This window comes from Molossus molossus, unplaced genomic scaffold (assembly GCF_014108415.1).
Source record: "Molossus molossus isolate mMolMol1 unplaced genomic scaffold, mMolMol1.p scaffold_m16_p_10, whole genome shotgun sequence".
Taxonomy (NCBI): domain Eukaryota; kingdom Metazoa; phylum Chordata; class Mammalia; order Chiroptera; family Molossidae; genus Molossus; species Molossus molossus.
The window spans coordinates 31,855,591-31,870,108 of NW_023425345.1; the positions used below are offsets into that span (position 1 = coordinate 31,855,591).

The 14,518-nt window shown below is 38.0% G+C and overlaps 1 protein-coding gene across 1 annotated transcript in view; it reads left to right on the forward strand.

Annotated features, from left to right (window-relative positions):
- The window catches only part of LOC118624389 (solute carrier organic anion transporter family member 1B3-like), a 41,379-nt gene that overhangs the window by 23,288 nt on the left and 3,573 nt on the right, over window positions 1-14,518 (forward strand). The window contains exons 9-11 of the mRNA XM_036252613.1: window positions 1,985-2,150; window positions 10,863-11,050; window positions 11,838-11,902. Coding sequence (XP_036108506.1) covers window positions 1,985-2,150; window positions 10,863-11,050; window positions 11,838-11,902 — 419 coding nt within the window. The remainder of the gene's footprint in view (window positions 1-1,984; window positions 2,151-10,862; window positions 11,051-11,837; window positions 11,903-14,518) is intronic.

The following is a 14,518-nucleotide window of genomic DNA, read 5'->3' on the forward strand; positions in this document are numbered from 1 at the left end:
TAGAAACTATGCCATTTATTCAAAAGAAGGCAGTTACAGTACTCTGAGATTTTTTTCGATCAGTAAATTTTATTGAGTGCCTCCTTAACGGTTGAGTAGATTTATACAATACATCAGGCCCTTGTGGAATTCATAGTCTAATGACAGTAAACAACAAAATAAATGTATTTAGCATTTATGAAATGCTAGTCCCTGGGGTACGTTTTTAAAGTATGAATTAGTGCAAAAGTTCTCAGAATGTGGTCTGAGGGTCTACAGGGGCCCCTGAAAGCTTATCAGAGTGTCAACAATTTTGAAGTATTTTAAAAATAATACCAAGACAGTATTTGCCTTTTTCATTCTCATTTCCTCATGAATGTATAGTGACAATTTCTAAACCTAAAGACATTCAATGATAACACCAGTCAGATGGCTAATGATATGTGTGCTTTTGTATGCTCGTGTATTAAAGTCTTCTTAGCATTAATTTCTAATAGAGTATATATCAATAGATATAACCCACTTGAACAAAACACGCTGAGGGCCCCACAACTTTTGAGTGTGAAGGGCTACTAAGAACAAAATGTTTAAAAACTACCAAATTGCCCTGGCTGTTTTGGCTCAGCTCTTAGAGCATCAGCCCACAAACCAAAGAGTTGCAGGTTTGATTTCGGTCAAGGGCACATACCTCGGTTGCTGTTAGTCCCCGGCCCTGGTCAGGGTTGTGCTCAAGGCAGCCAATCAATGCGTCTCTCTCACATTGGTGTTGCTCTCTGTCTCACTTTCTCTCTACCCCTCCCTCCCACTCAATCTGAAAAATAAATGAAAAAATATCTTCAGGTGAGGATTTAAAAAAAAAAAAAAACCCTGCAAAATGAATTTTTCCAAAAAAGTTTCCTTGAGGTTGATGCTATTACATATATATGACTTACAAATGGGAAACATGATTTTGAAAAGAATAGTCACATTGCTATGGCAGAACTAGTATGGACACAGGGGTTTCTGATTGCAATGTCTGGACTAGGTCATTAGTCATTAAGCTTAACTACTCCCAGTCATATGTCCTCAAGCAGAATTAGGTACTAGATGCTTTTGAGTAAAATTACTGATAATAGAATTTCGGAATCTACTTTTTTACTTTTTTATGTAAATTAATTTATCAATCCTCAATTATTATCAAGATTTTTACCAAAAATAAAAGCAAATAATTTTAAAAATCTATAAGCAGAAAATTAATTATACAAAGTTTTATTTTGTAATTTTAGCAATGTTTTAAGATTATATTTTATAAATATAACTATGTTTCACTGTAAATCATTATACAGTATGTTGTAGTTTACCTTAAAAATTCTATGGTGTTTTTCTAGTCTTTTTCAATTGATTATATATTTTTTTATTTAAAAAAAATTGATCCTTAGGAATTCTGCTTTAACCATGTTAAATTATTTTGCCATGTAGTGAAAATAGAGATTTTAAAATTAAAATTAGTTAAATGACATTCACAGATTTGGGGGGACCTTACAGTAAGTTGGCAGGAAACTTAATCTAATGCCATGACCTTGCTGAAGAGAAACTGAGTACCAGGAAAATGAAGTGACTTATTTAGTGAGTAATTGCTGATAGAATCACAAAGACCTCTTGTCTAAGTCTTACCTAACCTCTTTGGTTTCTTTTTATTGTTCTACCTTATCAAGATCATAAATCATGTCTGGGTAAAGACGGAGGGTGAACAAGTTAATAAGCCCTATAAAACTACCATTTTGGCAGCACTGCTCATCAAATTTATCTATCGAATTAAAGGGCAACCCTTTCCCTCTTTTCTCCATTCCTTACCTCACCTCTCTCCTCTCATCTCTTTTCCCCTCCCCTCTCCTTCCCTTTTCACTTCCTCTCTCCCTCCCCTCCTGCTCCTCCTCTTCATTTTGTTCTTGTTGTTGTTCTCCTCCTCCCCTCCCCCTCTTCTTCTCCTCTCTGTTTTTGATATATGTTCATCATATATTTCCAGAAATAATCCAGTGGCATCTCACATAAATGTACCACTTTCTTATTGCAACTCAGACTGCAATTGTGATGAAACTCAATGGGAACCAGTCTGTGGGGACAATGGAATAACTTACATATCACCTTGTCTGGCAGGATGTAAATCTTCAAGCATCAATAAAAAGTCTATAGTGAGTATTAGTTTGTTCCTTCTTTTCTCCTCTTAATCAAAATCACAGATTTAACAGTTACTTATCAAATTTCTCTTCTTTTTTAACTTTACTTTTATTGTTGACACTATTAAATATGTCTCCATTTCCCCAACTTTGAACACCTCCACCCAGACCCCACCCACCCTTTCCTATGGCCATCACCACACTATTGTCTGTGCCTGTAGATTATGCATATATTTTCTTTGGCTAATCCCTTCACTTTCTTTCATCAAGTCCCCTCTCCCCACTGACAGCTGTCGATCTGGTCTATGTATCCATGCCTCTGTTTCTATTTTGTTAGCTTATTTTGCTCATTAGATTCTACATATAACTGAGATCATATGGTATTTGTCTTTGACTGGCTTATTTCATTTAGCATAATAATATCCAGGTCCACTCATGCTGTCACAAAAGATAAGAGTTCTGTCTTTTTTATGGCTGTGTAGTATTCCATTGTGAAAATGGACCACAGCTTTTTTTATCCACTCATCTACTGATGGGCACGTGGGCTGTTTCTAGATTTTAGCTATTGTAAATAATGCTGTTATGAACAAAGTGGTACATATATTCTTTAAAACTGGTGTTTTAGAAATCTTAGAATATATTCCCAAAAGTTAGATTGCTGGGTCAAAAGGCAGTTCCATTTTTAATTGTTTGAGAAAATTCCATACTGTTTTCTACAGTGGCTGCACCAGTCTGCATTCCCACTAACAGTGCACTAGGGTTCCCTTTTCTCCACGTCCTCACTAGCACTTGTTGTTTATTGAGTTATTGATGGTAACCATTATGGCAGGTGTGAGCTAATATCTGATTGTGGTTTTAATTTGCGTATCTCTGATGATTAGTGACACTGAGCATTTTTTTTTTATATGTCTATTTGCCATCTGTATGTCTTATTTGGAGAAGTGTGTATTCAGGTCATTTGCCCATTTTTTAATTGGATTGTTTGTCTTCCTAATGTTGAATTGTATTAGTTCTTCATATATTATAGAAATTAACCCCTTATCACATGTGTCACTGGCAAGCATGTTCTCCCATACAGTGGATTCCCTTTTTATTTTGTTGATGGTTTCTTTGGCTGTGCAAAAGGTTTTAAATTTGATGTACTTCCATTTCTTTATGTTTTCCTTTGTTTCCCTTGCCCTAGGAGATATATTTATAAAAATATTGCTATGAGAGATATCTGAGATTTTGCTGCCAATGTTTTCTTCTAGGATTTTTATTATTTTGTGACTTACCTTTATGTCTTTTATCAATTTTGAGTTTATTCTCGTGTGTGGTATAAGTTGGTGGTCAATTTTTGCATGTACCTATCCAATTTTCTCAACACCATTTATTGAAGAAACTGTCTTTACCCCATCGTGTGCTACCTCCTTTTAATACGCTAATAGTGTACCAACCTTGCATCCCTGGAATAAATCCCACTTGATCACATATCTTTTTAATGTATTGCTGGATCCAGTTTGCTAATATTTTGTTAGTTGTAATTGGTCTATTCAAGTTTTCTGATTCTTTCTGATTCAGTTTTAGAAGATTGTATGTTTCTAGAAATCTGTCCATTTCACCCAGATTGTCCAATTTGTTGGCATATAGTTATTCATAGTATTTTCTTACAATTCTTTGTATTTCTGTGATATCAGTTGTTATTTACTGATTTTATTTATTTTGGTCCTCTTTCTTTTTTCCTTGATGAGTCTGATTAAAGGCTCATCGATCTCATTTATCTTTTCAAAGAACCAGCTCTTGGTTTCATTGATCTTTAGTATTGTTTTTTCAGTTGCTATGTCATTTATTTCTGCTCTAATCTTTATTATTTTCTTCCTTCTACTTACTGTGGGCTTTGTTTTTTGTTCTTTTTCTAGTTCTTTTAAATGTATGGTTAGACTATTTACTTGACATTTTTCTTGCTTATTCAAGTAGAGGCATGTAATGCTAAGAACTTTCTTCTCAAGACTACTTTTGTTGTGTCACATGGATTTTGAGTTGTTGCATGTTCACTTTCATTTGTTTCCAGTAGTTTTTTGTTTTGTTTTGTTTTGTTTTTTGTTTTTTTTTTATCCTCACCCGAGGATATTTTTCCATTTTTTGTACAGATAGAGTGGGAGGGAGAGAGAGGAAGGGAGAGAGAGTGAGAAACATCGACGTGAAGGGACACATCGAGTGGCTGCCACCCGCACGACCAACCAGGGCCGGGGACAAACTGCAACCGAAGTACGTGCCCTTAGCGGGAACCGAACCCGGGTCTCTCCGGACCGCAGGCCGACGCTCTAACCGCTGAGCCAAACTGGCCAGGGCTGTTTCCAGTAGTTTTTAATTTCTTCCTTGATCTTATTATTATCTCATTCATTTTTTATGACATGCTAATTAGCCTCCATGTGTTTGCATATTTTTGAGGTTTTTTTATTATTATTGTTGAGTTCTAGTTTAATGCCATTGTGATCTGAGAGGATTCTTGACATGATTTCAATCTTCTTGAATTTGTGTCCTAACATGTGGTAAATCTTTGAGGATGTTCCATATGCACTTAAGAAGAGTGTATATTCTGCCCTGGCCAGTTTGGCTCAGCGGTTAGAGCGTCGGCCTGTGGTCCGGAGAGACCCGGGTTCGGTTCCCGCTAAGGGCATGTACTTCGTTTGTCCCCGGCCCTGGTTGGTCGTGCGGATGGCAGCCACTCGATGTGCCCCTTTCACGTCGATGTTTCTCTCTCTCTCTCTCCCTTCCTCTCTCTCCCTCCCGCTCTATCTGTACAAAAAATGGAAAAATATCCTCGGGTGAGGATAAAAAAAAAAAAAAAAAGAAGAGTGTATATTCTGCTGCCTTGATTTAAATGTTCTGTAAATATTAATTAAATCTATCAGTCTAGTGTGTTGTTGAAGGTCACTGTTTCCTTGTTGATATTTTTGTCGGGAATATCTATTCATTGATGACAGTGGAGTGTTAAAATTTCCTACTATGGCCCTGGCTGTTTTGGCTCAGTGGCTAGAGTGTCAGCCTGTGGTCCAGAGAGAGACCCGGATTCACTTCCCGCTAAGGGCGCATACCTCGGTTGCAGTTTGTCCCCGGCCCTGGTTGGGTTGTGTGGGTGGCAACCACTCGATGTGTCTCTTTCACATGGATGTTTCTCTCTCTCTCTCTCTTCCTCCCACTCTATTTGAACAAAAAATGAAAAAATGTCCTCTGGTGAGGATAAAAAAAAAAATTCCCTACTATGACTGTATTACTGTTGTCTCCCTTAAAACTCCACCAAGATTTTCTTTATATATTTAGGTGCTCCTAGATTGGGTACATATATGTTTACAATGGTTATATCCTCTTATTGGATCAATCCTTTAAGAATTATGTAGTGACTTTCTTTGTCTCTTGTTATGGCCTTTGTTTTTGAAGACTATTTTGTCAGATATAAGTGTTGTATGCCAGTTTTTTTTCTTCTTCTTCTTCTTCTTTTCCATTTGCATAAAATATTTCTTTTTCATCTCTTCACTTTTAGCCTGTGTGGATTTTTTGTCCTGAGGTTTGTCTCTTGTAGACAGCATATATATGGATCATATTTTCTTATCCATTCAACTACCCTATATCTTTTGATTGGAGCATATAATCCATTTACATTTAGGATTATTATTGATAGTACTTATGAGTTACCATTTTTCTTTATAACTGTGTTCCTCTGTATATATACTTCTTCTTCATCTTTAACATTTCTTGCAATACTGGTTTAGTGTAATATAAACTCCTTTAGCCATTTTATTTTGGTCTGGGAAACTCTTTTTCAGCCTTCAATTTTAGATAATAGCCTCACTAGATCGAGGAGTCTTGTTTGCAGGTCCTTGCTTTTCATCGCTTTGTATACTTGATGCCAATCCTTTCTGGCCTGAAGTGCTTCTGTTGAGAAATCAGCTGACAACCTTATGATAACTCCCTTGTAAGTAACTAACTACCTTTAAAATTCTCTCTTTATCTTTAATTTTTGCCATTGTAACTATGATGTGTCTTCGTGTGGGTCTCTCTGGATTTCTCTTCAATGGCACTCTCAGTGATTCCTGAACTTGTGTAACTTTATCCTTCACCAGGTTAGGGAATTTTCTGCCATTATTTCTTCAAACATGTTCTCTATCCCTTGCTTTCTCTCTTCTTCTGGTATCCTTATGATGCAGATGGTGTTATACTTGATGTTGTCCCAGAGGTTTCTTAGACTATCCTCACTTCTTTTAATTCTCTTTTTTGTTGTTGTTGCTTACTGTTATATCATCCTCTAATTTGCTGATTCAATCTTCTACTTCATTTAACCTGGTCTTGATTCTGTCTGGTGTCATCTTTATTTCAAGTATTGTAGTCTTCATTTTGGACTGGTTCTTTTTATGGTTTCTATGTCCTTTTTAATGCTTACTATCTTTTTAATTACAACATTGTGTGCAACCAGCCTTGGGCTGCCTATCTGTAGCTACCATGCTGTTCACTGTTTGTGTCTGCATCTACTGAACCTGAGTGTGTGTGGGATGGTCCAATCTGTGTAAAAGTGTTGGCTTCCTAGTTTTACAGAACTAGGGATAGATCTGTAAAAAGATGAGAACTCCTTGAGGTCTGTCTCTACCTGTCAGCTACTCCACCTTCCCCTGAGGTTGCTTCCTCTTCTTCTAGAGCCTTCCAAAAAAAGATTGTAGTATGAGCCCAGGCTAGCTGTGATCTACATTCCCTTGCACTGGTTGTGAGCTCAGTAGGGTGGGGCAACTGAGGTCAGGAGGATAGGGAGAGTGGGTCCCCTACTTGGGGATCATGCAATCTGGCATTCAATGAGAAGAAAATGGCCCCTGCTTCCAAGCCAATCCCCTCAGTCACTGCCAGAGTATCCACTCTAGTTCCCCCTAGGGGAGCTCCCTGCAAGTTCAGATTGGGTGCAGTAGGCCATCCCCTATGCAAGAGGAGCTCAGCCATCCTGGGTTCAGATGGGTAGATCGAAAGAGTCTCTCACTGGGGATAATGCCTGCCCAGCCCACAAGAGGAGGATAATCACCCCATCCCAGTCCCAGACAATAGCCTCCAAGGATTTCATACTTTGAATGTGTCTGCTCTGAGCTCCTCTACCTTTCCTCCATGAAATTGCATCCAGTGGAGGTATCTGGGACTTGGCAGGGCTGATCCAAACAGTCTCCCATGGGGGGTAGTACCTGCTAATTTATAGAAGGGGGGCAAGTACTTCCTTCCCTCTTTGGGGTAGTGCAGGCTGAACTCACAGGGGAGATTGGATTTGCCTTCCCACAGTGCAGGCACACAGCCCAGCACTTGCCCTTCTGACTCCTGTAGAGTAACCTCCTAGCAGACACAGTCCAAAAATCCCAGCTCTGCATGACTCCCCAGTTGCCCCACAATGCTGAACCAAGAAGGATGGGGCCAAAGTCCCAGCCCTGTGTGGCACTTTGATCTCTCAGGAAGCTGGTCTCAGCAGGACAAGGCCAAAAGTCCCACCGTAGCATAGTTCCCCCATGCTGCTGTAGCCAGCAGGACAGGGCAAGCCAAGTGGCTCAACAGATAGAATGAGGGAAGCCAGCTGGGTGCTTGAAGGTGAGGAGACTGGCCCTTTTCCCCAAACAACACATTGTAGTCACTCTCTGGATCTCCACCAGAAGCCTCCCCAGAAAAAAAGGGCCCCTTTAAGTCACTGCTCAGTGTAGCCAACAGACCCTTCCATAGTACCTGAGTACGGCAATGTGGCCTTGCTAGCAGTTGGAGTATGGTCGTGAACTCTCCAGGCTGTCACTGTAACAAAAGGAGTGCTCTTCCCTGGGAAAGTGTGGTCTAAGTCTCTCAGACTGAATCCCCACTGATTTTCAGTCAGGTGCCACACGGGCTCCTCTTCCCATCTCTGTTGCTCTGGGTTGGGGATCCATGCATGGGGTTGAGACCCCACATTTCTGGGGGAAGGGAGTTTTACAGCCATTATATTTCTGGCTTCTCAGCCGCAGCTGCACCTGAGTGCAGTAGCTGTCCCTTTCTGCTCCTCCGCCCTTCTTACCTGTATTTATGTGGCTCTTTCTGTAATTCTTGGCTATAGTATTTTAGATCAGCTAGCCTTTAGTGGGTTGTTCAGGTTGATTGCTTTGTAACATAGCTGTGGATCTAGTTTGCAGCTCTCACTTACTCAGCAGGCATCTTGGAATCTCCTTCTTCTTACCAAAATTTTTCTATACTAAGGTATCCAGTAAAAAGATAAAAGAAAAAGACTTCCCATGTTGTCTGCCATTGTGATGGCAGACATTGTGTTGTATAAACAAAGCCTCATAAATTCTAAGTTTGGAATTTTTAAAACTTACACAAAAATAAAATAAAATAGAACAAAATTTGATTTGGGACAAAAACAGGCTTTTCTGTTGCTTGAATTATCATGTGAGATTACTTACGCTTTTTTCCCTCGTGTATAAGAATATGACCTTTTGAAATCTAAATGCATTTAGGATCTCTATCACCTTATTTGATGAAAGGATATAATTTCTGTTAAGTTGGGGGTACTTTGCCCTTCAGAAGTTAGGGAAAGTCCTGAGCCAACCCCTTGTCAATACTACTAGCCTTTCCAGAAAAACTATAGTATGTAATTTTTCATATAGATCCTAACAAGTTTATCTCTAGCCTCACTGCACTTTTCACTTTCAAAGAAATTAATCAAGGCTTCATGCTCACTTGACTGTCCAATTCTTGCTTCCAATCTTGATTTCCCCAAAACTGACACTTCTACCAAAGATAACTTGGTAGCCTGCTAACCTGTTGCTAGCATGTCCCGTAGAAATGCCATTTCCTTTTTTACTGAGAATATTTTCCATCCAAACTGTGAGTTCTTCCCCCTCCTCTGGGTAATTCCCAAGAGTTAGGGATCAGCTACGGTATTCTCTATTCTACCTACAATCCACTGAAATTCTCACAGAGTTGGGTAGCCATTGCCTGGGCCTTTTTTTTTTTTTTTATAACCAACATTAGCAATATATTCAGCTATAATTATTGCTCTCTACCACACCCTTCTGCCTCTGATTTTCAATTTTTTTCATTGTGTTCTTGCCCATAGTTATATGAATCATATTACTGAAGGGCACTGAAAACTTTAAAAAATAAAACCCCTAGGCTCTTTAGAAACTGGGTTATAAATTGGCACAAACATGACCCAGGTACTATACTTAAAACCCACATCTCACTGAGAGTGTCCCATTTCATCCATGGTCTCACTTTGCCTATTAGTGATGCCTGGGAGAGGCATAATTTTAGAATGCTAAAGAGCCCTCTGGTTAGTATGGCGACATTATCTTCTCTTTTTAAAACTTTGTATTTTGCCCTGGCCAGTTTGCTCAGCAGTTAGAGCGTCGGCCTGAGGTCCAGAGAGACCCGGGTTCGGTTCCCGCTAAGGGCATGTACCTCGGTTGCGGTTTGTCCCCGGCCCTGGTTGGTCGTGCGGGTGGCAGCCACTCGATGTGTCTCTTTCATGTCGATGTTTCTCTCTCTCTCTCTTCCTCTCCCTCCCACTCTATCTGAACAAAAAATGGGGGAAAAATGTCCTCGAGTGAGGATAAAAAAAATGAAAAAAATAAAAATTTGTATTTTATTTTATTTCTCTCATCACCATTTATCTCCTCTATGCCTTCTTTCACCTTTTTAACCCCTCTCCTCCTCTTGCAATCACCACACTGTTGTCCATGTCCATAGGTTCTCTCTCTCTTTTTTTCTTTTTGCTTAATATTGGCAATGACTGTACCATTTTGGGACAACTAGGGAATTCTTTTACCAAATCCTTAAAAATAAATCATTCTTAACCATGAAAAATAATATTCTTTAAACATAAGTTTGGTTTTATTGACCAATAGACTTGCTACATAAAGGGTTTTTCCACATTATTCCTTGTGAAAAAGTAATGCTTGGTTTTCAGGTAAGTATGGATTCAAATTTTTCCTTTTGTAATTAACCTTTAACATTAACAGATTTAAATTACCCATAAACCTTAGTTTAGCCTAGACTCAGAAAAAATTTCTTAAAGCTACCTAGCTATAGAAAGTGTCTGCCAAATTAAATCTCTAAAATCATTTTTACTAAGTTTTCTCCTTCTGTGCTCTATTAGGGTATTCTGTTGAGTTTAACCTCATTTATAGCATCATTTATTCTATAATCTGTCATTATGCTCTTGAATGTAGTGTCAACCGCCAACATAGAATTCCAGCATTCCTGACTGGCCACTTTTTCCCTTGACTCTGCTTCATTCCAATGGGTATCTCTAGTCCCGGGTTTTGACCCCTCCCAAACTACTATATATTCTGGATCCCTTAGGAAATCCCTCCTCAAGAATGTCCCTGATATTTGTTAGAGATTGATAAACAGAGTAAGTAGGTGTGTTATAGATAGTAAAAGTGAGTGGGAGAGGTAAAATAATTTATATTAATGAAAAAATTGCATACAGAATTTCAGACATTAATTTCTTCTATTCTTTTCTAATTTTTAAATCAGGGATAAATTAAATGTTAATGATGAATTACATTTTATTTTTCTAGAAAGGAAACTATTTTGCCTTTCAACTATTAAGAAACTGTACTTTTAGAATATTTTCTTTAAAACTTGTATATATTTTAGCTTCGATGAATGAAATTTTCTTAAGAAATGGCTGAATTTATAGACCAGTCATATTGTGTAAATATATTCTATAATATTTCAAAAACTATTTTTTAGGTGTTTTATAACTGTAGTTGTGTGGAAGCAACTGGTCTCCAGAACAAAAGTAACTCAGTGAATTTGGGTACATGCCCGAGAAATGGTGATCACTGTATTAAAAAATTTTATATTTACATAGTAGTGCAAATCCTGAATTCTTTTACCACTTCATTGGGAGCAGCCCCAACTGTCATGCTGATTTTTAAGTGAGTATGACTTTTAAAAGCATTTTTATATATGTTAGGCTATAAACACATCTAATAATGTGCATATTCTTTCATAATATATTTGAAACCCAAATTTATGGTTTGTTACATTTTAATGTTCTAAGAATGCATTTTCTTAGGATTATTGTGATACTTCAATGTCATAATAATAATTTACCTCTGATTCTTACATTATAAAAACATAGATTCTATACTTGCTCCTCTTACTAAGAATATTAGTAATCATTGCCTCAATCTTTAAAAAATCCCTGTTGTGATTCTAAAAGAACTTTAAATTTTGAAATACCTTACATCTTGATAAGACTGTCAGAGTGAATTACCTATTAGTATTATGTAGTTCATGAATCCTATTAGCCAACTTTTCTGTTAGCAGCAATAACAGAAATAAGATGGTAGAAAGAGCTGTGCTGTGACCTAGACCTGGCCTGTGCTAACTAAATAGACCACACAGAATCAGTGTCTTCATATAGTCTGTTCCAACCGCTCTCTCATGGGATTTCATTAGAAGCCAATGTGAAAATGTTTGTGAAATGGTTCTGAAATTATAACTCACTAAAGGAATAAGAGAAAAAATAATTATTATTATTGTTCAGATGTTTTCCTTTTAAAACAACTGGAAATATAATTTTAAGTAAAGTCAGCTACTTACATGAGGGCTTCTATTTGACCATGAAGAACAATGACACAGAAATGTTTTAATATTAAACTCAGTTTGGCATTTTAAAGACATTTAATATATTTTTTTTTTGCCTTTATTTTATTTCAGAAATGTTCAACCTGAACTGAAATCACTTGCGATGGGTGTCTATGCATTCACTATACGAACACTAGGTACGATAAATAGACAGATTATAAATTCAAGATATAAAATTTCAGTCAAAGCTCAAAGACTGAACGTAATTCATTTCAAATTTTAAGAAAATAAAAAAGAGGTATGAGTAAAAGTTGTTTCTATTTTTGTGGTAACTGACAAATAATAAGAGACAGAGGAAAACTGTGTGAACTAAAAGAGAATTTGATTGTTAATTCTAGTTCAAGTCCATCTTTAACTAGAACAAGGGATCATCATATTTGTTTTACACTCTTTCTAACATAAAGATAGACGGCCTACAAAGTTGGGTTTTCTTCTTTTATTTTTGCTGTTTTACTTTCAGACTTAGAAATATTTCTCCTTATAGGCAAAGTGGAGGGCCTTCCCTTTACACTGAGGTGGGTAATGCCCCAGACAGCTCAGGGGTCAGGGAATCTGGTCAGGCTGAGACTGCACAGAACTGCAGAAGTTGGCTTTGGCTGCCTCCCCCATTGGCTAGTTCTCTAAGGAGGGGGCAGCTAACTTTTATCAGAAGTTAAAAATGCAAGAGGAGATGAAAACTAAAAGAATTGAACATTTGGAATAAGGGGGTGTTCTGAATGAAAGCTAAGAAAATTGCAGGTTTTGTTAAAGGGTAGGGCTGTAGATGCTCAGGGGCAAAGGCCTATCTCTAAATATTCCAGTGAAGTTGTTCCTTCCTCTTATTACCATTTACCATTTCCACCATACTGATTTCTGTTGTTAATTTAACAACTTCTAGCCTACCCGTGCATGCCTCTGTGTAAGACCTGTTAACATTATATGTTAATTCCTGGGAAGAAGGAAAGGGTATCATTCACCTAGGGATTGGGGTAGAAGACTGATCATGGCCTCGAGGCAACTGTTTATGGCAGAAGGAAAAGGAATTGAGAGGGGTCATTTCCTGGGACCCTTGCAAGCAAAAAGTCATAACTCTGTGGCCAAATTGCAATAGACAAGTTGTCCAGTAAAAAGTGTATTAAGGGAGAAGGCCACAGATCCTCAAAGGTAAAAAGAGGAAACCAAACAGGCCTGAGAGAGGAGAAGCTAAAGGTGCTGGAGGATCCCATTACAATTTCTTCCCAGATTCCTCTTCATGCTTCTCTAACCCATAGCTCTGTCCATCCCAGCAGTTCCCTGTCTCCAGATCCAGTGGAGATGCCTCCCTTCGAGCATTTAGGGCACAGAAGTTAGCAGATGAACATAGAATTTAGGAAGCCAGGGCTTTTTCTAATATGCTGAAATGAGATGGAGAATAAAAAATGTCCTCTGCTGATATAAAATAGAAAAAAAAAAAGAGGAATTTTGTCGTTCTAATTGTGAGATCCAATTTTGGGTTTATTTTGTTATTGTTTTTTGGGGATTTTAATTTTTTTCTTTATTAGTTTGAGAGAGAGGGGGAGAGAGAGAGAAGCATCAATTGGCCACCTCCTGCATGCCCCCACTAGGGATTGGGCCCACAACCTGGGCATGTGCCTTGACCAGGAATCGAACCAGTGACCTCTTGGTGCATGGGTCGATGCTCAACCACTGAGCCACACCAGATGGGCAGAACATTCTATTTGGATATGTCCAATATATGGCACAAGGGAGCCTATCTGCTTTTGTGGGGAAAATACATGCTGACTACCAAATTTTCAATTAAAAAACAATTGTCTTGAATACAATGTATGTGTAAATTTTGGAAGGTGTATAGAATATATTAAACTGAAAATGGCATTTGAAAAATAAGTTATTTGAAATTTAATAATTCCAATGATTATTTCAGACCAAGTTTGTTACCTGAAACTTTAATTTATTGTTTGGTCAAATAAGCATGTCCCTAAAATGTTGGTCAAATTACCAATGTTTAGAACTAAGAGTCAATATCAGATTTTATTAAAATAGCAGTAAAAGCAGGTTGGCACTTCTGCTATAAGACAATGCACATGTTCCTGAAAAGCTTCATATTCTGAAAAATCTTACACCACAAACAAGAATTAGGTTAGGCACACACCATTTGAGACATTCAGCTGTTCTGATCATCAATAGATACAAAATTCTGCACCACAGGCTCTGACTTGGACAGCCCAGGCTACTGTAGGAGGTATTAAAAATGCACATAATCAAAGGAGAAAAAAATGCATGATTGTGGTCTCTAGTGACACTATGAAGGTGGCAGTGAAACTCTGAGCCACCAGAGGACAACCTGCCAAGAGCCTAGCATTCTGTGAAGTCAGGCCTGTGCTTCTCTGGGAGGAAGTCCTAGTGTTGGCACTTACCTTTTAATTTTCTTTAAAATAAAGTTGAAAAATCTCCTGCTTTGGCAGCAGTTAATCTGAGAGCGTTTTCATTTTCCTGTGAAGCTATATCTATTCCCACTCTTCCAGCTCTCTTTGCCAAGAACCAAAAGAAAAAAATAAATAAAAAATGCATATAAGCCAATATAGCATTCATGTTTTATAAACAACATTTTCTTTTTACCCTTCAGGCTTAAGTTAAATGGCACTATCAGAAGAACAGAGTAAACAGGCATATAGTTCCTATGTGTAGTGGCAGGGTGAGGGTTGATAAAAGATGTCTGTGCGCCCTGGCCGGTTTGGCTCAGTGGTTGGAACGTCGGCCTGCGGTACAGAGAG